The 20,838-nt window shown below is 40.1% G+C and overlaps 1 protein-coding gene across 10 annotated transcripts in view; it reads right to left on the minus strand.

Moving 5' to 3' along the window:
* Nucleotides 1-4,341: 4,341 nt before the first annotated feature.
* AFF1 (ALF transcription elongation factor 1) overlaps nt 4,342-20,838 on the minus strand; it is a 206,178-nt gene continuing 189,681 nt past the window's right edge. For 9 of the 10 annotated variants that reach the window (XM_068542681.1, XM_068542676.1, XM_068542680.1 and 6 more), the window contains 8 exons: nt 20,270-20,516; nt 19,478-19,569; nt 19,244-19,304; nt 16,056-16,192; nt 15,378-15,449; nt 14,813-14,953; nt 12,685-12,908; nt 4,342-9,700 (listed from right to left, as the gene is read on the minus strand). In XM_068542681.1, coding sequence (XP_068398782.1) covers nt 9,579-9,700; nt 12,685-12,908; nt 14,813-14,953; nt 15,378-15,449; nt 16,056-16,192; nt 19,244-19,304; nt 19,478-19,569; nt 20,270-20,516 — 1,096 coding nt within the window. In that variant the 3' untranslated portion in view covers nt 4,342-9,578. Of the gene's footprint in view, nt 9,701-11,543; nt 11,588-12,684; nt 12,909-14,812; nt 14,954-15,377; nt 15,450-16,055; nt 16,193-19,243; nt 19,305-19,477; nt 19,570-20,269; nt 20,517-20,838 lie in introns of those variants that run through there. The other variant, XM_068542682.1, reaches the window with a different exon arrangement.

The raw sequence follows: 20,838 nt of genomic DNA on the forward strand, positions 1-20,838 counted from the left end.
ACACAGGTTCGATCCCTGGTCCGGGAAGATCCCGCATGCCGCGGAGCAACTAAGCCCATGCGCCACAGCTACTGAGCCTGCACTCTAGAGCCTGCGAGCCCCAACTACTGAGCCCAAGTGCTGTAACTACTGAAATCCACGCACCTAGAGCCCGTGCTCCGCCACAAGAGAAGCCACCACAATGAGAAGCCCACGCAACCCAACGAAGAGCAGCCCCGGCTCGCCGCAACTAGAGAAAGCCCACACGCAGCAGTGAAGACCCAACGCAGCCAAAAATAAATTAATTTAAAAAGAAAAGAAATATAAAGTGGGGAGAAAGTCAGAATATAATACATCCAAATTTGTTTAAAAATAATGTGTAAGTGCACAAAAGTTCTGGAAAGATGCACCAAACTTAATGGTTGTTTACTCTGGGGAGGAAGGGATGAAGCAGACTTGCTCTTACACTTTTTGCTCTATATGTTTTTGTGTCATTTGATTTTTTTTAAAACTAGACTATTTGTAAATCAGTTTGAAAAAAAAATTTTTTAATTCCAAAATGATACTTATGTAGATGTAGGCTTGGGGACATCTGCGAAACCACTCTACCAGATCACTTACTCCCTTGAGATGCTTGTAAAGTCCTCGGTTACGATCTTGTATACCAAGTCCTACCTGCAGGAGGAGGAGTTCCTTCAAAGACTGCAGAACAAAGGTGGAAAGCAGGGAGTTGAATAGTTAACTGAAGACATTTTTCTAAAGCCCATGCAATTGAGTTCAATTGGTTTTCCAATAATAGTGTGTATATATGTAGAAATGTATGTGTGTGTTGTTTAGATGATAATTTAGCAGGGGAGAGATGCAAACCCGTAATTGTTTCTGCCCTCCTACATGTGAAATAAGGTAAATGAGATGTTAGGACTGGGCCCCAGTAATAGAGAATGATGTAAAGCACTTATCCAGAGCAGGCACATGGTCTTTTCAAGCTAAAATAGAATTGTCTGTTTAGAAAGTACTTCAAGGCCCGCCCTCCAGTCTGCTGGAAGGGCACAGGTCTTTATTACCAGAGCCTTGCTGTCTCACTACAGTCTTGGCTTTCAGCTGAGTGTGGTCTGTGGAGAAACCACAAACACTGAAAGAATCCTGCTCTAAGACAAAACAGGCTAGACGGGTACAGTTATCTAATCACAACCAAGTAACAGCAGATAAACCTCCGATTATATTCTGGTAAAGACCCACTGGACTTCAAAGCTGTTTGGAATGGATTGAAGGGTTTTGAACACCTCCTAGGTGTCCTAATTTAAAGCGGCCTGGATTGTGACAATTTATATTATTCCCAAGAACTATGGCAAATAGTAAACAAATATCCCTTTAAATAATTAAGGCGTCAAAAGTGCCTAAATACTTAGGGGACAGACGCACAGAGAAAAGTTTGTGTCTTACCTTAGAGGTGCTGCGGTAATCCAGCAGTAGTAAAATTGTCTCCCAATGTCTGGGAGACAGCTCTTACATACCTTGAGATACCAGAATGCAATGACATTGGTAGAAGTCAGCCTACTTAAAAAACTAAACAAACTTTGTTAAAATGTGTCATAATAAAAACTGAAAAGCAAAAGATAATTTGGAGAGAAATATTTACAACATAATAAGAGGTTAATATCCTGAATATATAAATCAAAAGGGAAAGATGAATAGCCTGCAGGGATAATTTGTTATTTTTTTTCACTGCTCAGCATCCTCTTCCTTCATTAACAGAACTCTTCCTAGTGGAGAACTCATTCCATATGATTTAAGTGAAAACTTTCCCCACATCTACTCAGTTAGGCTCTTTAATTGGGTCTAGAGTATTGGTCCTGTAACCTATGCACTACAAATGGCAACTTCATATGTAACAAAAAACATAGTACCGTAAGAATGAAAATGTAAATGAAAACATCAGAAGACAGTCTCCCACCTATCAAATTGGGTGATTTTTTTTCCTTTTTGTGTTTTCCAAACATAATACCCATGATTGGTAAAGGACCGGATTATTAATGCATGCTAAAATCACTAAGTGAAACGTGGTTGCCACACGGCAAAGCCCATATTTGTAAGAGTTTCGGTGATCATATCCTCACCAAAGACTCAAAGTAAGCATCGCTAACAGGATGATTTTAGGTGTCTCCTGATGTGATGCAACATGAAATACACAGCACCACCTGTGAAAGATTCTTGCCAAATACAATCAAGCTTCTACACCTAACCCAGAGACTTCCCTGGCGGTCCAGTGGTTAAGACTTCGCCTTCCAATGCAGGCGGTGCGGGTTCGATCCCTCGTTGGGGAGCTAAGATCCCACATGCCTTGCAGCCAGAAACCCAAAACATACAACAGAAGCAATATTGTAACAAATTCAATAAAGACTTTAAAAATGGTCCACATCAAAAAAATATTTAAAATAAAATAAACCTCAGTTTATAGGAAATTTATATAGGAGATACAGATATGAATTAACAGACAGGGAAAAACAGTGCCAAGATGTAGGACATTGTATTAAAAAGGTGTGTTTTTTTTGTTCTGGATTAACAGAGAGACATGACAACCAAATGCAATGCCTGAAACTTGACTGAGTCCTGGCTCAAAAAAAAAAGAAGCTGTAAGACCTCTGGGGGACAATTACAGAAATTTGAATATGAACTGAATATCAGATGTTGAGAAATTTTCTTAGCTGATATAATTGTATTGTGATCCTGCTGGAAAATGTCCTAGGAAATGCATGCTGAAGTCTTTAGGGGTGAAGCATAAATATACACATGCATACATTTACATAAAGAAAATATGGTGAAATACTGTTGAATCTGCCGAACTAGTTTGCTTCAGGGATGGCCATGGGAGCATTCTTCATACTATCCCCAAATTAGAGACAGTCTCAATGTTTAACAAGGGGGTTGGTTAAATAAACTGGTACAACCATGCAGTGGACAACTACTACTGAAAATGTATGAGACAAGATGTGACAATGGGAAGTTTTTGTGAAAAAAATGGAAACCCAGAAGAGGTTTTATGACCCATGTTTTAAGGCCTAGTTCAAGTGAGAGCTCTTCCCTCAGTCTGCCCTTCAGTCTGAAGCGGGACTAAAACTTTCCCTTTCCCGCACTTGCCATCGCATGCTCACCACAGTTATTGCTGGCTTGTCAACTCTACTGTGAGCTTGCCAAAGGTGGGTCCCTGTTTGTTCATTAGGACTGATATAAGTAGAGGTCAACCTAACGTAAGGAAGAAAAAAAGAATCAAAGAGGAAGAGGTGGGTAGCAAGATCTTTATCAGTGTTCAGTCAAAGACTGGAGGGTCACCTGTTGGGATATTGCGGTGCAGTGAGGGGAGGAAGTCTAAAAAGGCCACCAGTCTTGAGTGTTTATGGCAGAGGCACCATGCTAAGCACACTCTGTACACCATCTAACGTGATCCTCAGCCCCTTACTAGGTAGACACCAAAGCCGTAACTAAGTTTATGAGAAAAGAAACCCAGAGAGGTTAAGTAACTTGCCCATGGTCACACAGCAAACCAGAGAGCCAGGATTCAAATTTAGGAAGTCATCTTTCAGCACCTAGAGTATCATTTCTTTTGGAGTGGCAAAGGGAAGAGAAACCAGATGGACTTTAGATTTCTTCCCATACCAACCTTCTACAAATATGTCTCCCCATACCCAGCAAACAGATTGAAAATAGGCAAATTTGGTCACTGTTGCACCTGGCAGTTGATGTTAAGATAAGCAACACTGGTGGTATTAGGCTAATTTGTGATTGAGGTCTTTTCTTTTTTTCATTATTTATTTATGGCTGCATTGGGTCTTCGTTGCTGCGTGCTGGCTTTCTCTAGTTGCAGAGAGCGGGGGCTACTCTCCATTGCAGTGCACGGGCTTCTAATTGCGGTGGCTTCTCTCACTGCGGAGCACAGGCTCTAGGCACGTGGGCTTCAATAGTCGTGGCTCGCGGGCTCTAGAGCACAGGCTCAGCAGTTGTGCCGCACGGGCTTAGTTGCTCGGTGGCATGTGAGATCTCCCCGGACCAGGGCTCGAACCCATGTCCCCTGCATTGGCAAGCGGATTCTTAACCACTGCACCACCAAGTGCAGTGATTGAGATCTTGAAAATAAACTGAACAGAAAGATGAGCTACCCTCTGCCTGCCCCTTTCCCATTTCAACAATAAATACATACTGTGAATAAGGGCAAATTATTCCATGTGAGACTCTCCTTGGCTGTACGTGGTAACTACATATAGCAATTTTAGGAATTACTTTATGCAAGCAAAGTGAAAGCATGGATTCAACGCCAATGATTTCTCTAAATTTTTATTAATTTTTTTTTTTTTTTTTACAGCTCCATCCTCTTGTGAAAAGTAAAGAATTTGAAGACGAACAAGTCAATTACATGGTTTTTTTAAACAGCAATTAATCCTTATTACAGAGAACAATAAACAAAAGATCTGTGGCACGGTATCTTTGGAAAGATCTTTTGCAAATTTTTCTTCTAAAAAAAGAAAACTGTAATTCTCACAGATCACGTATGTCTCTTTCAAAGGACTGTACAAGGCAGCTAAATTTTATTCACAAAAGCCCCAAGTTTCAGTTCCATTGCTGAAGTAGATAAAACACACGGAGTCCCCCTTGTCTGTGTTGCACATCTTCCCACTGAGCGCATCACTGCTTCCCTATCCTACATACAAAACCATTGTGTGGACTAGATAGCTGGCACGTTATTACACAATAATTAAAGAAAAATTCATATTATTTTAGAGACAGACCAGTGATCTTCATTTATCAACTGGATGATTTATTCTTTTTTAAACAATTTTAATAATACCAAGATTTGACTTTCCTCTAAAGTTATAAGAAAGCAAAAAATATATAATATAATATAATATATAATGGTAATAAATAAAAAAAGGCAACCCTGCTCAGGTATCATCCAAAACATGATCACATTCAGGAGAAGAAAAAAAAAAAAAAAAAAACCAACACAAGATTTGGGACACACGTGTATAAACACACACACCAACATGAACAGTGTATACTTGGTATCTGAGGAGGGGATGTGCAGTAATTTTAACAATACATGTTGATGGCCTGAACAAAAGGCGAGTACTGCCTTTTGTTCTTAAACAAAAGTTAATTAACAAAAGTTAATACTGCCTGTATTCAGCATCACTTAAACATCTACTTGTAAGCAAAGCAAGTTATCTTCCTTAGGTCAGCCACTGCCTGGTCTGACCAGTGCAGGTCGGCCAGCCTCGCTGTCAGTGGTCTTATTTCTCTGTCCTTCCAGGTCGATACAGTAATATCTAGGCTCCCAGGGAGCTGTAAGTTTCCTTCCTGCTGTCTTGGGTAGAGAAATACAGGCACTTCTCTACCCAGCACGGTACCTGTTGATATCCAACACACAGCGAACAGAATAGAGTGGCTTTCCCCAGGACAACAGGAAATTTACAGCTACCTTAAGAGAGGTGGTAGATGGGTGCTTCTCAACGCCTCGTAAATACGAACTAAAGAGCATGGCCAGTGGTCACAATTCGTTCTCGGATTTTCGGTGACTGACACAACCGGATTGGATATTTGAGGTGTATACGGTAGAAATACCACTTGCAGTGTTTGAAGGAAAATCCCCAACACCATGTTTGTTATTCTGCCACTCCGCCTCCCACAAACAAAATGACAAAAGTATAGGAAAAAAACCTGCATCCACAAATTCTAAGTAGGACCAAAAACAAGAGGCAACCACTAGAGCAAGAGAGAAAGGGACCAAGTACCGCTATAATCCTGACACCCCACCACAACCACAATGAGGAAATCTCTACATCTGTGTTTCTAAAAGAAGGCCAAATATTCTAGCAAGATTTAAATACTGCTCATCAGTGGTAAAGAGTGTAGGAGATGAGGTGGCAAAGTTTTTCACAGATTTTGCGTAGTGTCTGGGCAAACAAATCCTTAAGAAAAAGTAGAATCTGTGTGGGAGGTAGGGAATCAAGCCTTATTTGATTCATTTACCTAAATATGCACAAATACACCTCAAAGTTCATGAAGCAGAAGAGAAAAAGGTGCAAGACCCACCTAACATCTCTGAAAGCCATGACAAAATGAATACAGCATTATTCCAAAATTAGGTGTGGTCAACAAAGGCACAATAAATATATCCAATTCAGCCAGCCTCTTTGTGTGTGTGTGTGTGTGTGTGTGTGTGTGTGTGTGTCTATGTACACACACATTTCCTTTCATATATCAGAGATAAAGAGTTTTATTCATTTTGGAGGGCACAATGGTTTGTTTTTGCTTCCAAAAATTACTGAACAGGAATCATAAAAAAAAAATAGTAAGCTCCTGATCCTACTAACGTTAATATTTAAGGTACCAATTAAGGCAAGTTTTCAGCCAGAAAGGGGTAGTTTGTTAGCTTCTAAACATCCTGAAATCGGGAATTAAAGGATATAGAACAAGGGAGATAAGTGTGGTCCAATTTGTCTAGGGGAAATAGCTAAACATTTTGGTCAAAACAGATTATAAAATAAAGGTCCTTTTGTTCAAAAAAAAAAAAAATCAGATGCTTTTCCCATTCAGTATTGTGATTAAATCATAGCATCAGCTAAGTCATTCTCCTGTTGTAGTTCTGGTCCTGATAATATGCCAGCTGGACCCTCCCGCTCTTCTACCACAGCTGGCATATGGCGGACGTTTTCACATTCTTAACCCAGTGTAATTCGGTAAATTTCAGTGAAGTGTTTTATCATTGTTTATCAGGGCCCTTAGTCTAGCTAAAATCTTAAATTCAGTGATTCACATTTTAATTACCTCCAGGAAGGACAGAAACATTCAACATTTTTTAAAGTAAAACAGTGTTCTTCCATTTCCTAGTAAAGATAAACACACACACACACACGAAACTGTAGTGCCAAAGGCAAGGTTTTTACACTCCATTTTTACTCAAGATGTTTTATATTTGTCTCACTGTGAAGTGTGTACTATTACGGTTGTTGTAAGAACTTCACATATTCAAAGGCTTGATTTTATAATCTAGTCCTTTCAATTATCTACCTCAGTACAAATTTTGCCTTTGGGAATTTAAGCATGCAGTGGAAAAGTGCAAATGATTTAAAAATCCTTTAGATTTCTATATACAACTGTAACAGCGAAAAGACCTTATGAACAATAAGGATTCATCAGCCACTACCCTTTTACATACTCTACTTTAAAAGTAGCCATTAAGAATTCTTTTAGGTAAAATGCATTTTGCAGTAAGAATCAGAAATATTCCATTATCAAAATAGTACAAACTGATCTCTGCAAACTCATTAGTTTTTTAAGGGACAAATAAAATCTTAATATAAAGGTCAGGGGAAAAAACACACACACAAAGAACAAGGCCACTGAAAAAGCAATTACCTCTTTTAGAAATGGCTGAGAAACTGACTTGGAAATGTCTTCAGTCAGGGGGACACTGTGGCTCCTGACAAGACACACGCACTCAGCACGGTGTGTGTGGATCAGAACCTGTCCTGAAGAACACACTCTGGTGTCCTGTCTCCTACACAGAAGAGATGGACACACAATGCCACAAGCAGACAACCTACCAGGCAATTACTGTTCATTTAACAACAGGCTGCTTTTTAAACAAGTAGTTTAAAAAGGACCATGGCTCTGCTTTAGAACATCAGTAAATGAAATCAGTCCATCAAGATCGCACATCAAGTTCTTATGCTCAGGTATTACTACTGTTGTAATGCTCTCGCTTTAACCTAAACATGAAGTAACAGACCTCTGTCCTAGCTAGTGATAACCAAAGAACAGGCTAGATACTGTAAGACACTGAAGGAACAGCTTCACACAAACAATTCATACTGTGAAAAATAAGCATCACTCCCATCCGCTACACATCCCTTTTATATAGTTACCAATTACCAAGAAAGTTCTTACATTCATCATATGGACCTCAGACATCTTCCTCACAAATAAAGATGGTACTCCCTTCTTCACTAATAAACATGACAATGTCAAACATGCTTGGTAGGAAACAACACGTAGGGGGCAGAATGGGATGAAGGCAGAAAAATAAACCAGTTGTAGCATTAACACTCACTGCTCAATTGTAAGAGATGTGCAAATTCTACTTCTAAAAGGGATAAAAAGAATTGGCTTCTAAAAACACTGCACTCAAAATAATGCTTCCAATAATAACCCTCACAGTTTCAATGACAAAAATCTGTGCTTATGGATATGTGGGAATTCTGTTTGTTTGGGTTTTTTTCCCCCCACTTTAAGTCATTCAAAATAAACTTGGTTTAATGTATAGAATTAACAACTTATGGGTAGGCCACAGTTCCTCTTCAATCTAATCACATCTAGTTGATTGAGAACACTCTGGACTGAAGGCATGTGGTGACTTTTTTTTTTTGAAAGTCTAATAAACCACCCCAAATCTCCACAGCCTCTCAGGGAGTTAATTTCCCCTAGACAATCAAGGGCTCTCAAAGTCTAGTTTTGCTATAAATATAAAGTAATTTGTAGCAGAAAAATATAGCCTAAGAAGTAGATTTCATTTTTCTTTGTTCGCTGACAAAACTCTGAGTTGGTAGACAACGTGAGTTACCACATAACTGTAGATCACAGATCAGCACCTCAAATTCCAGCTCTACTTAAACAAAAATTAAAAAGCACTTCAACCATCTGGTCACGGATAAATGTTGGTTTCCTTCTTCCCCAAAGTAGAAAATGCAGAGTACAGTCAATGTGACTGCCTTTCTCTGGAGCAGGGGGTGGGAACGGCAGCGCCCAGTCCTCCCAGTCCTCCGTGGTACATGGAGATGGGGATGCGGATGGGGATGGAGACGGCTCCCCTGTGCGCTGTAGCTCCTCTCTCCCCCAGCCCGACGGGGCCGCCTTCCAGCACAGTAACGGAGAAATCAGAGCTGGGTTGAACGTGCAGTATCCAGGCAATGGGGGGGGTCGGGGGGTGGGTTGCCTTCAATTTTATAAATTAGGACAATACCTGGTATTATCAAAGCCACTGTTCAATGGCAGAAAGTGGGGTACAGTGGAGTCCTTCACAACTTATGTTTTATAGATGACCATTAAAATTTATTAAACAAATATTTCCCCCAAAACTTAAAAGAAAAAAAAAATCACCCACAAAACCCTACACCACAATTCACTGTTTAAAAAAAAAAAATTCCTTCTAGGAATGAACTAATGTGGCTACTGAGATGATGTGAATTTGCTTTCAGAGTTGAAATTGCTCCTCCTCATTTCATTTGCATCCTGCTGGTTAAAAAAAGACGGAAATGTTTCTAGACCATTCATACGCCCACTCAGGCTACATTGCACTTCTGTCCTTTAGGAAGGAAAGGCAAGATCATCTCTGAGGCCAGCCTCCTCATTTCTGCTTCTACAAAAACATCCTGTCCAACCAATGATTCCATAGTTCTTGAGTTTCAGTGAACAAATGTCCTGGCCATCTCATGGTGCTTCTCTTCTCAAGTTTGGTATCCTGATCAGACAAATGTCTGGACTGTTTTGAGGCTTCCAACGTGCAAAAAAGTTCCCAAGGCCTGGAAAAAGTTCAACCTGGGCCTCCATTAAGGTGTTTTGGTTACTTGTTTCAGCCGCTGAAAGCCCTGTCTTGTATAGCGCACCAGGTCCATCAGACTGCTGTCAAGGGCCAGGGCGCACACACCTGTGCCAAGCTGAGCAAAGAATTCTGCAAACAAAGCAAGCCCAACATGTAAACACACGTGCACACACAAAATAAACGTGAAAACATAAAAAGGCAAGGCTCCAGAAACTACATCCCCACAGTATTCTGTATGTCATCTAGCAGAGCAAAAAAAGAAAAAAAAGTCACAATCTACTGTAATGGTTTGCTAACTCTCCACATCCCTCCACTAGTCTAAAAAGGGAGGAACTAAGTTTGTTTCAGAGTTGACTCCATAATGCCTGGCACGGTGGCTGACAGTGGAAAATACTCAATTTATACTTTTGGATCAATGGACACATGAATGAAAATAAACAAATAAAAATACTCAACATGTTAAAAAAAAAAAAAAGCATCATTAGTTTGCTAAGAAAGAAAACAAGGTTTGAAGAGGCTGTGAGGAAAGTAAGTGGCCACAGCCAGCTGGCCGACTTCTTCCCTATAGCCAGGAAAGAGCATGTCAAGGCTTTAATCTGGTATTTACATATAAGCATTTGCTCAGTGGTCACTAGCACCGACACCAAGCAGTTCCTCTAATAGGTGCTTGACCATCTCCTAAACCTTGGATTTCTCCAAGGGCCTTCTTCACAAACAAGGCCCAAGAATATTTACTAAGCCATATTTCCTATACTGTTGCTAACCATCTTTCTTAACATATACTGAAAACAAGCAATAAACGCAATATTTTTTTAAGGATTATGAAAGTTGTATTTATTCACGATGCTACACTTATTGCATTCCCTTAGAAAAATAGAGACTATTTATGTACCCAATTTGCACATATAAAACTTAATATAAATTATGTGTTGCACATAAAGGCCTCTGGTACAGCTAAAATCCTGACACTACAATTTGGGTAATCCTGCTTCAGGGTCTCCAGTTTATCAAGTCTGTCCACAGAAAATAAAAACTGAAACTACAGTCAGTCTTGCTGCTCACACTTAGAAATTATTTTAAATATAATAAAATAAAATTTTCAATTACTCTAAAACCCAAAAAAGTAAACTGGAAGGGGATACATTTTGTTACCAATTTCAATTTAACAGTATGACAAATTCACACCTTATTTTGGCTGGGTCTTTTTTTAAAAAAAAAATCACCTTAGTTTTGACATCCTTCTAAGTGTGGCTGCTTCAGAAGGTAATTTGTCAAAAATATTTACCAAACAATTTTAATAAGTAATAATAATATTCCTTTTACAAAATGGTACAATAACATCTTAAGGCACCAGAAAATACTAAATGTCTTTGGCTATATAACTAAAAGGCCATTCTTCCAAACAGAATAGGGCATATTCACCTCAGAACCAACTACAGAAACAGAAAGCATAACAGAAATATACCCAGAATTTAATGAGAATTTGTGTTCCTTTCTTTCCCATTCTACCCATATAATAAGCAAGGAGAATGCAATTTACATAATCTTCCCAGATGAGACTCAACAGCACTTCAAAGATACCCAAACTAATGTTATTTGCAATTTTTTTTTAACTTGTTTGCTTCCTCTTAAGCCTTACAAGTGTAGAAATTATAGCTGATAAACAAAAGTCACAAGCCTCACAAATGGAACTATAATATAAAAATAAATCAAATGAAACATTTATTAATAAATGAAGCCTATTTTATTACTTCAAGTGTTAATGATAAAAAAACTTCTGCACAGATGTTGCATTTAAAAAAGTGAAACTACATACTATGTTTCTAGCTTGGTAAACAGATGAACCTGATGTCTTTGAATGACATAACAATTGAGCACTGAACAGTACATCTTATGAAGACCTGTAAATTAGAGAACTACTAGCTTAAAGTTAGTGATTATGAAACAAATATGTGTTCGTAGTTTCAGCTGCTTTTTTCTTCCTCAGCCATCAGGTGCTCCATCCATCTTACATTTCTGGGTTGAAGAATAAATGCAGTATTTTAGGTTATGCTACTTCCCATCTCAAATGTGTTGTGCCAATGACTTTCCATCTGCATTTGCTTAGCCCTTTTGCTAGCACTTCAGTTCAGGGTGAAATAACGATACCAAAACTTCTGAAGGGGCAAGGTGCTAAAGCCACTTCTCATTTAATTTTGCTAAGATCTAGTCACAGAAATCTATCTCCATGCCACAGAGCTCAAGAAAGAATTGTGACAGCATGGAGAAAATGTGAGAAGAGTAAACAGCTGCACACTTCCTTTTCTTCAAAACACTGAACAGATGGTGGGAATGTGAGTTGGTGCAGCCACTATGGAAAACAGTATGGAGGTTCCTCAGAAAGCTAAAAATAGAACTACCATATGATCCAGCAATCCCACTCCTGGGGACATATGTGGACAAAACTTTAACTCAAAAAGATACATGCACCCCTATGTTCACAGCAGCACTATTCACAATAGCCACGACATGGAAACAACCTAAATGTCCATTGACAGGTGAATGGATAAAGATGTGATACATATATATAATGGAATACTATTCAGCCATGAAAAAGAATGAAATAATGCCATTTGCAGCAATATGGATGGACTTAGAAATTATCATACTAAGTGAAGTAAGGTCAGACAGAGAAAGACAAACACTGTAATGATATCACTTATATGTGGAATCTAAAATGTGGAACAAATGAACCTATCTACAAAACCAAAACAGACTTGTGGTTGCCAAGGGGTAGGGGAGGTGGGAGAGGGATGGACTGGGAGTTTGGGGTTAGTAGATGCAAACTATTACATATAGAATGGATACACAACAGGGTCCTACTGTATAGCACAGGGAACTATATTCAATATCCTGTGATAAACCATCATGGAAAAGAATATGAAAAAGAATGTATTTATGTGTGTAACTGAATCACTTTGCTGTACAGCAGAGATTAACACAACATTGTAAATCAACTATATTTTAATTTTAAAAAAGAAAAAAAAAAAAGGCCAAAACACTGAACAGAAAATACAATGTTATTCCCCTCCCAATCCCCATGGCCCAGTAATAAACACGACAGAACCATTTACCTTTATTCTTCCTGGTAAGGACCTCAGCCTGTTCCCAAAGATCAAAGGCAGTAAGGACATGGGAAGTAATGGTGACATAGGAAGATGTCATGTTCTGGATGGTGACTGGGGTGCTGATGGTGGCGGGCACGCCCCCGCTCCCCACACTGCCAGCGCCTGACTGGGATCCTATGGAGCTGGCTGGAGACGGCATTGGAGAGAGGGGGGATGGTGTGCCTGTGCTTCTGGAAGGTGGAAGAAAAGAGAACTGGTTAATCACCTGAACTCCCAGATCACAGATCTCCTGTTTCTGGAACTGCAGTCCAAGTCACAAGGCTTTAGTGTGTACTTGCCAAAATGACAATCACTTCTAAAATCACTTCTACAAGGTCAGAGAGGCACCCTTCACCTTCAGTATCCTGAAAATTTATTTCATAAAACACAGTGGGATGGGGCCCTCCAAATGGAAAAAGTAACTGGAAAGACGTAAGGTGTTCTTCACTGGACATAGAATCAGGTAGGCAAATCTGTATTCCAAGTCTATTTCCCAGGCCCTTTACACATTTTACTCCCTTGCCTGGAATCCCTTCTCTCCCCAACCCCTATTCCAACTTCTCCTAGGAAGACAATACTTCCCCTGAGAAGATGGTCCTCATCTCCGATATATTCATTCTCTCATCCACTCAATAAACATCACTGAGCTCCTACTCTGCAGGTAGCACTCCTCCAGACACTGGGGATACATCACAGCTTCCTTTCTGTCACCACTTGAACTTGTCTCTTTGCATTTATCATACCTCATTATACTTTTCTGTCTATTCCTTTTCTTGCCTCACAAGCACCTCGAAGGCAGGGACCATCTCTTCCTAATCTCTGCATTTCTAGCCCTTAGCACAGGAGGTGCTCTGGATAAACACCTGCTGAGCCCATCACTGACTGAACAGAGGGCAGCCCACGAGGAGACTGGGCATCAGGGGGACTCACACCGTGCTCTGTGTTCTCCTAGTGACTGCCCACCTGCACCTGCACGCTCACAAGTGCCTTGATGCGGATCAAACGAGAAACACACGTGAAGTCACTCAGACGTTAAGAAGTGATGGATATGAAATGGAAAGATGGGTCAGCAGCCGTGGCCTCGTCACATAGTTACATCTGCCCTTGGGCTTCATGAACTCTAATGGATCCTAAGCGTCCCCAGCAGAAAGTTCATTTTGAAGAACTAGAGCAGAAGCTCCCCGAGGGCGGCAATTCCTGTCTGCTTTGTTTACTGCTGCTTCCCTGAGCCTAAAACAAGGCTTGGTACAAGGAAGGTGGCTAGCCAGATGGTGAAGGAGTGATCTAAAATCACGTGACTGACAACCCGTTAACTTAGAATAATATCTCAGAGGTAGGAGTCATGAAAATTTTCAGAGGTAAAGAAGTTGCTTCTCAATCAGGACTTTCTTTTTTTAAGAGAGGCCATATGGGAATCTCTTCTTTTGAATGTGCTGGAAATGGGGCAATCTTCTAGGTGATGTTCTTAAAATAGCAAAACCCGTCAGAACTGGGAGCTTTTCAAGGAATACGACCAAATTAAAAAAAAAAAAAAAAAAAAAATACTAGGCAAGTACCAAAGGGAAGAAAATTCTATCTTCATCTTAAAAACACCCGCACAAGGACTCTGTTTTTCGACAGCTTATGGAACAGATGAGCAATTTCAGTTCACAAAATGGGGGGGAAAATTTAGCTAGAGATAGCTGTTTTCATTCTTAATATCACTGTTACAGACCCTGGAGAAGGTAGGAGGGAATTGGTTTTGGAAAGTTCTTGTTTACTGAAACGCTAAGACAACGTGCTGCATAGAAGGAGAAAGGACCTTGGCTCTGGTTCTGCTGGCTCTGCCTGTTTTGCATCGTTGGGCATATCTAAATATCCTCAAAGCTCTAAAATCTGGACCCTAGATTCTATGTAGTTATCTTTTTATGTTGCCCAACCAGCAAACACCTTGATTTCTAACTATTCCTCAAAAAGGTATAAATGTGCTAATGATTTCAGTTGAACAAGCAAATAAGCACATGGATGTAAACAATTTTTGAAACAAAGTCACAGCAAGAGGTAAGGAAAGAAGGAACTTAATTTTGGAAGTTACTTAAATTAGACTGATCATTACCTTGCGATGCATGGAGAAGGTGCCTGGGCAACTTTGGAAGAAGTCTTGAAGAAGTGTTCGTTAAGAGTACGGGAATACTTTATTGCTATATCTTTTTTACAACGAAACATAGCCATGTTCAAAATGGACTGGCAACGCATGCTGTGAACATAAACATAAGTTGAAGTGAAGCATTAGCTCCGATTCATGAGTATCACTACTACAGAGAGCAAGCCACCTAACCTTTTCCCTAATGTTCACCCTAATGAACATACTGGGTTTTCCTCATCGACGCGAGAAAGAATATCGAGAATCTCACTGCACTGTTCACACTAGCGTCAGAAGTAAATACTGGTGAAACAACACAAATATACAAGGATATAACTTAAGTCACAAGACCAAAGTCATCAGTAAAATGGCAGTAGATGCCATTTCAATAATAATTAACCATCAGTGGGATTAACCCCTTGACCACACATCCTACCCTTTCTGGTAGTGATTTGCTTTTCATGATCATTTTCACTTTAAGAAAACAGATATGCAAAAGCAAATGTAATACTATTTAGACAAAGAAAAAAATACACACCATAAAACAGCAAATATTTTCTCCTGTGTTGGTGTTGTGGCATCCGAGAAGGATTTTAATGACATTATGAATCTATAGGAAAATACAAATGTACATCAGGTTAAAAAAAGGCAGTCAGAAAATCCCAGACACAAAGATATCTTATTATGTTTGTTTTGGTTTTATATTGATTTTTCCTGAAGATGTGAAGACATGACAGCAACGCAGAAGAAAAATGAGGCTTTAGAGCAACAATTCAGGCCATTCAGAAAATCAGGCGAGGACATGCCTTTTCTCTGACCTGTCCACCTGCTTGAAACCAAGTAGACTTGTATCCTTACTGAGTCCCCTCCTGAAATGCAGGTAATAAACAAAGACGAGAGCTTCAGCTGAGATGAGAGGGCATCTGATAAGAAAGTAAAACTGGAAAAACCAACCCTCCCCCTGAAGGGTTTGGCATTTCACCGTGCACTTGGCAAAATGATGCAGCCCAACCCAGTTGTTCTGCTCTAGCACTTCGTCTGGAATACATTTTTAGTTCATGACCAAAAAAAAAAAAAAAAAGTTTCTGGATCACTAAATTTTTTAAAGACTCCCCTTTGTTTAAGCTGTCTTCAGACCAAAGTTCAAATGGATTAAAGCAATAAAGGTAAGGACAGAGAAGTACTTAAAAGGAAGGCAAAATGAGTCTGCACTTACTTGATGAGGTCTAGGGTTTCTGCATAGATGGAGCAAGCTGACTTGGACGCTGGGCTTTCCAATTCCATGGCAATGCCACACTCAATAAAGGACAAGGCAGCTTCCAGGTACTTAAAAGCCTTCCCAACCTTGTCCGTCTGTGGGCGAAGAACAGGGTCACTGTTAAGCCTACCACGGACTTTTACTTAGTCTCTCACACACATTCTTTACAGAAACTTCCCTCCACTGTCTTAATTTAACTATGGCTAGAGAGAAGTGTGAGAACAAACAAACTCAACATAATAACCAAAGCCCATCAGCTCTGACCTACTGAGAATTTTCTTTTACTAAAAATTCAGTAGGAAAGAGACAACAATCTTGTAATAAGACTATACTCTCAAAACCTTATTAAAGTACATATTCAAACTAAGGCACTCAGTACATGGTCCCCTTGTTACTAGTGTGCAATTACCCATCATATGATTTTCCTGGCAAATAGGTTATTCCACACAACTAGAATAATGCAGACACAGTTTCTTTGTACGTGTTGAAGTTTATCTTATAATAAGTAAAAAATGTTATGGTTTACAAGCATCTTAGATTTCATGTTGAACAATAATCTTTTTATGTATTTTAGAGCCCAAAAGGTCATCTCCTCTGGGAGTCTGGGTTAAGGGCACAAGGCTATCCCCTGGGCCAACAGGGATAAAATTTCAGAGTCCCTTAACAGGAATGTAGAAATATGAATGCAATCAGATATTGGTGGTCATCTAACCCCAAATACATATTTTGTCACTTATGCTCTTCTCACTTGGTGGAATTCAGCCAACTCAACTGAGACTGTGCCGAGTCTCACTACATATGAGACGTCATATGCAGCACACATTGTAAGAGCAACTGATCAACATGAGATTTGCAAGGTTGTAGTTTCTGCTAATGTCTCTACTTTGATATGTTCAAAAAGAATGAATGAAAACCATAAAGGTGCAAGTGGAGTGTAAGGAGATGGTGACACATCAGCAAAGAAAGAAGGTTTGGCAAATAAAGATGGCTACTAATTTTAATTTTTAAAAATAACTCGAAGGACTTCCCTGGCAGTCCAGTGTTTAAGACTCCGTGCTCCCAATGCAGGGGGCATGGGTTTGATCCCTGGTCGGGGAACTAAGATCCCATACGCCATGCGGCATGGCCAAAAAAAAAACTTGCTTTAAAAATATTTTTTCTAGAGAACCCAGGCTCAGAAAATTAGTGACAGAAAGAATAAAAATCAAATCAGCATGTCCCAAATAATCAACAGTATAGGGCCTTATTGGTTTGCTTCACTGGTGCGAATTTAACTCTTCAAGTTTACTTATTCAATACCATCTCCTTCATGGGATTTCCAAAATTTATATTGGCCTTAGGGTAGAAACAAAAGAAACTATATTAAAGCAATTTGCCAGTATCCACTTCCTTAAGTATTTTGTAAAGTTAATAATGAAAATATTCCTGTGATAACTCTATGTATCTCCTGAGACAGGGTTAAACTAGTAGAGTTCTAATTTCCTTAACAGTAAGTAAAGTAAGAAAAGAGGTGAAATACACTACTCTATATTCAGTTGTGCACTTCAGTATCTGGAATGCAAGATGGTCATCTTTGAGACATTGTGCAAGTAAAGGAGAATATTGTGAAGAGGCTGGCCATTCAGGTTTCTGTCCAAACTGGCATATTTTGAGAGTGGAATGAGCTAACATTACTTATTAAAATGGGATGCAATAGCCATAGGAAGGGAGAAAGAAGATGTACATATGCATAGATTAAAAGCAACACAAAAACAAAGTTCCCTGGAGTATTAATCTTGTTTGAATAATGAAGGAATCTAGTGCCCAGTGTCAAGATAAGTTTTTGATAACTGGCTGACAAAGTACTGAATATTTACTCTTTCTCAAAAATCAAAAGATTCATACAGTTCTAGCAATAGCCTTGGAGAACTGAAAGGAAGAGGTTAGAAAGATACCGCTGTTTGGTGCTATCTGAGGCATCTTAATCTGACTCAGGTCATGCTGGTACAGGGTCACTTGAGAGACAGTGTCTAATTTGTCTTTGACTCTCCTACAGCATCCAGCATGGTAAGGACTCAATCAACATTTTACTCCAATGAATGGGGACCTGATAAAAGGGTCTCGGCCCAGCCCTTCCCAGCCTGACAACAGATGCCAGGCTACAGACTGGGGTTGAAGAACACTGGGCTAGGGTTTTGAGACCACCATGGACTGATGTGATTCAATCCCCGTGAACCTCCAGAGTTTGTGGTTAGGTTTGCCTGTGGCAGAATCAAGGCAACCGATGCTGTTCTCTTGTGGTACAAAGTTCAACATACGGTATCTGCAGGGGTTTAGTTTGTGGTTAGGTTTGCCTGTGGCAGAATCAAGGCAACCGATGCTGTTCTCTTGTGGTACAAAGTTCAACATACGGTATCTGCAGGGGTTTAGGTGTGGGGAATACACCAAGCAAATAAAGGCCCCAGAGTCTTAGATGCTTAAATATGACAAAGGGCAAGCATCATATAACTATACTGCAGCAGAGAAATAAAAGCATTATTTATGTATGCAATTAACAAAACTACCACCTTCCAGAAAGTCCAACAGCCACCAGGCAAAGAGAGTTCGTTTCTTTAAGGCATGTTTACCCACAGTGCAATCATCACCTTCACCTTAAAATTTCACCTGATGGTATAGGTCCACTGTTCACTGTCAGCCTCTAACAGTGAACAGGGCGTTAAGATAATTTTGGAATGCAAACAGGCTACCTCACTTTTTGAAATGTTTTGGGGTGACCACAAATTGACCAGCTTTCAATAAGCTAGAGTTGTTTTTCACATCCAAAGAATTGATTCAGTGGGACAAGGAAGCCCTCAGGTATATTAAATAAAACACTACCAGGTAGATCAACTTTCATTCATTTAGATATAAAACGTGCAACTAGTACTTTGTCTATCTGCCCATGATCAGATGGAATCAGCGAAGTCAACACAGTGTCCCTTCCCTAGGAACCCCTCAGCCCTTGCTCATTCCGACCCTGCCGACCCTGCTGACACTGCGGCCAATGTCAGGCCCCCGCAGCCCTACCCCCCCATCCCGCCCCCAAGCCACAGTCAGTGATTTGGAACGAGACGGCAAGTGTTTGATCAGAAAACATTCCACCAAAGGGAGAAAGAGCCAAGACTGACCACTAATTCTGCTTTGTCCTTCAACCTTTTGGCCTCCTTCATGTGAAAATCTGCTTGTTGTCTGAAAGAGAAGAAAAGACCAGGGGTGGGTCACAGGAACCTAAAAGTACTGGACTGGGGCAAGAAGACTTAAGACGACTGGAGCGGGGACAAGGATGGGAGGAGAGGCAGGGCAAAGAGGAGGCAGGAGGAGGGGGAGGGAGAAGAGAGAAGCAGCAACATCCAAAGTCTTACTTGTCCAACTTCATGTGAGGCTTCCCTGGCTTGGAGTTACCATTTGGCAAAGAAGGCACTGGAAAACGATTTGCAGTATCTCCAGAAGATCCCTTAAAAAAGATCATCATACCGATCACCCTGTAACATTTAAGACCATTGGCCTAACTGTACCGTCTCTCTAAATTAGCCCAAAATAGTTCAAAAGCAAGGAACTCAAAACGCTGCACACTCTAGCTTGGTCAAGCACCTTCTCAGCTAGATTCAACTGAAACTGTAGATTTGCATTGTATCGGGGACACAGAAAAGCCATAAGACAAGAATGCCCAAGAGAACAGATTATCAACAAAGCCAAATTTAACATTTTCTCTTAAGCAATACATACACACACACACTCACCTACCCCAGGTTAACAGGAAGGAAGGAATCTGTATTCGAGAAAGTGGATACTTTTTTCCCCATTATCACTAATAATTAAAGTATTTGAGATCAAACATCCAAACCAAGAACCAGGGTAATCATGTTTTACTGCAAAACACCTGATAGAAAATTAACACAAAAATCTATTCGTATTTTTCACCTCTGAACCACTTTAAGAAGAATAAACTGCCACCTAAATTTTCAGGTAATATGAACTATCTTTTACTCTCCCTCTGAAAAGTAGAGCTTTAAGCACAAATAACTCATTACTGCTTTATTAAAAGTGATGAATAGCTCTGAAATACCATCGTAGAAAACTTATCTTATTCGGGCATTTAAAGTAAAGACACACCAACATATTCCTTTTTATACATTACTGCCTCCCCTCCTTACTTTGTGTTCTGTAGAGCTTCCAGAGCCCTTCCCCTCTACTTTTCTGTGCTTGGAAACAGAAGAGTCTCTGTGGTTGCCCTTGGTACTACTGGCACTTTTGGGAGGGTCCTGGCCACTGGGGTCTGCTTCCTGCCTTGACCTCTTTTGTGCAGGCTTGGCTGGCTTCTGGGAGGATGAGGACGAGGATGACACAAGTGAAGGGGGAAGCATTTCCTTCTTTGAGGGCTCAGAGGAGGGCCTGGGAGTTCTGGAATGAAACATCATGCAAAACTAAGTCAAGGCAAGACATGAACCGTATATCTTAGCTGTTGAGTTATAAGGACAAAATGGCTGTTGACACAAAAGATAAAGATATCACAGAGCCATGAAATCCATTTTTGTAGAAAGGCCAAATTTCAGAGCCCTTTTTTTGATGCCTCTGAAAACTATAGTCCTACCTGTGAGTAGTAAACGAAGTTGTATAATTTGTCACTAAGCTTGCGGAGTCTGCCAATGGTCTTACCTTTACCCAAGCAAGTCACTCACTCTGCAATAGCTGCTGCCCAACCTGCACCCTGTCTCTGACAAGC

This window comes from Eschrichtius robustus, chromosome 4 (genome assembly GCF_028021215.1).
Source record: "Eschrichtius robustus isolate mEscRob2 chromosome 4, mEscRob2.pri, whole genome shotgun sequence".
In the NCBI taxonomy this organism is placed as follows: domain Eukaryota; kingdom Metazoa; phylum Chordata; class Mammalia; order Artiodactyla; family Eschrichtiidae; genus Eschrichtius; species Eschrichtius robustus.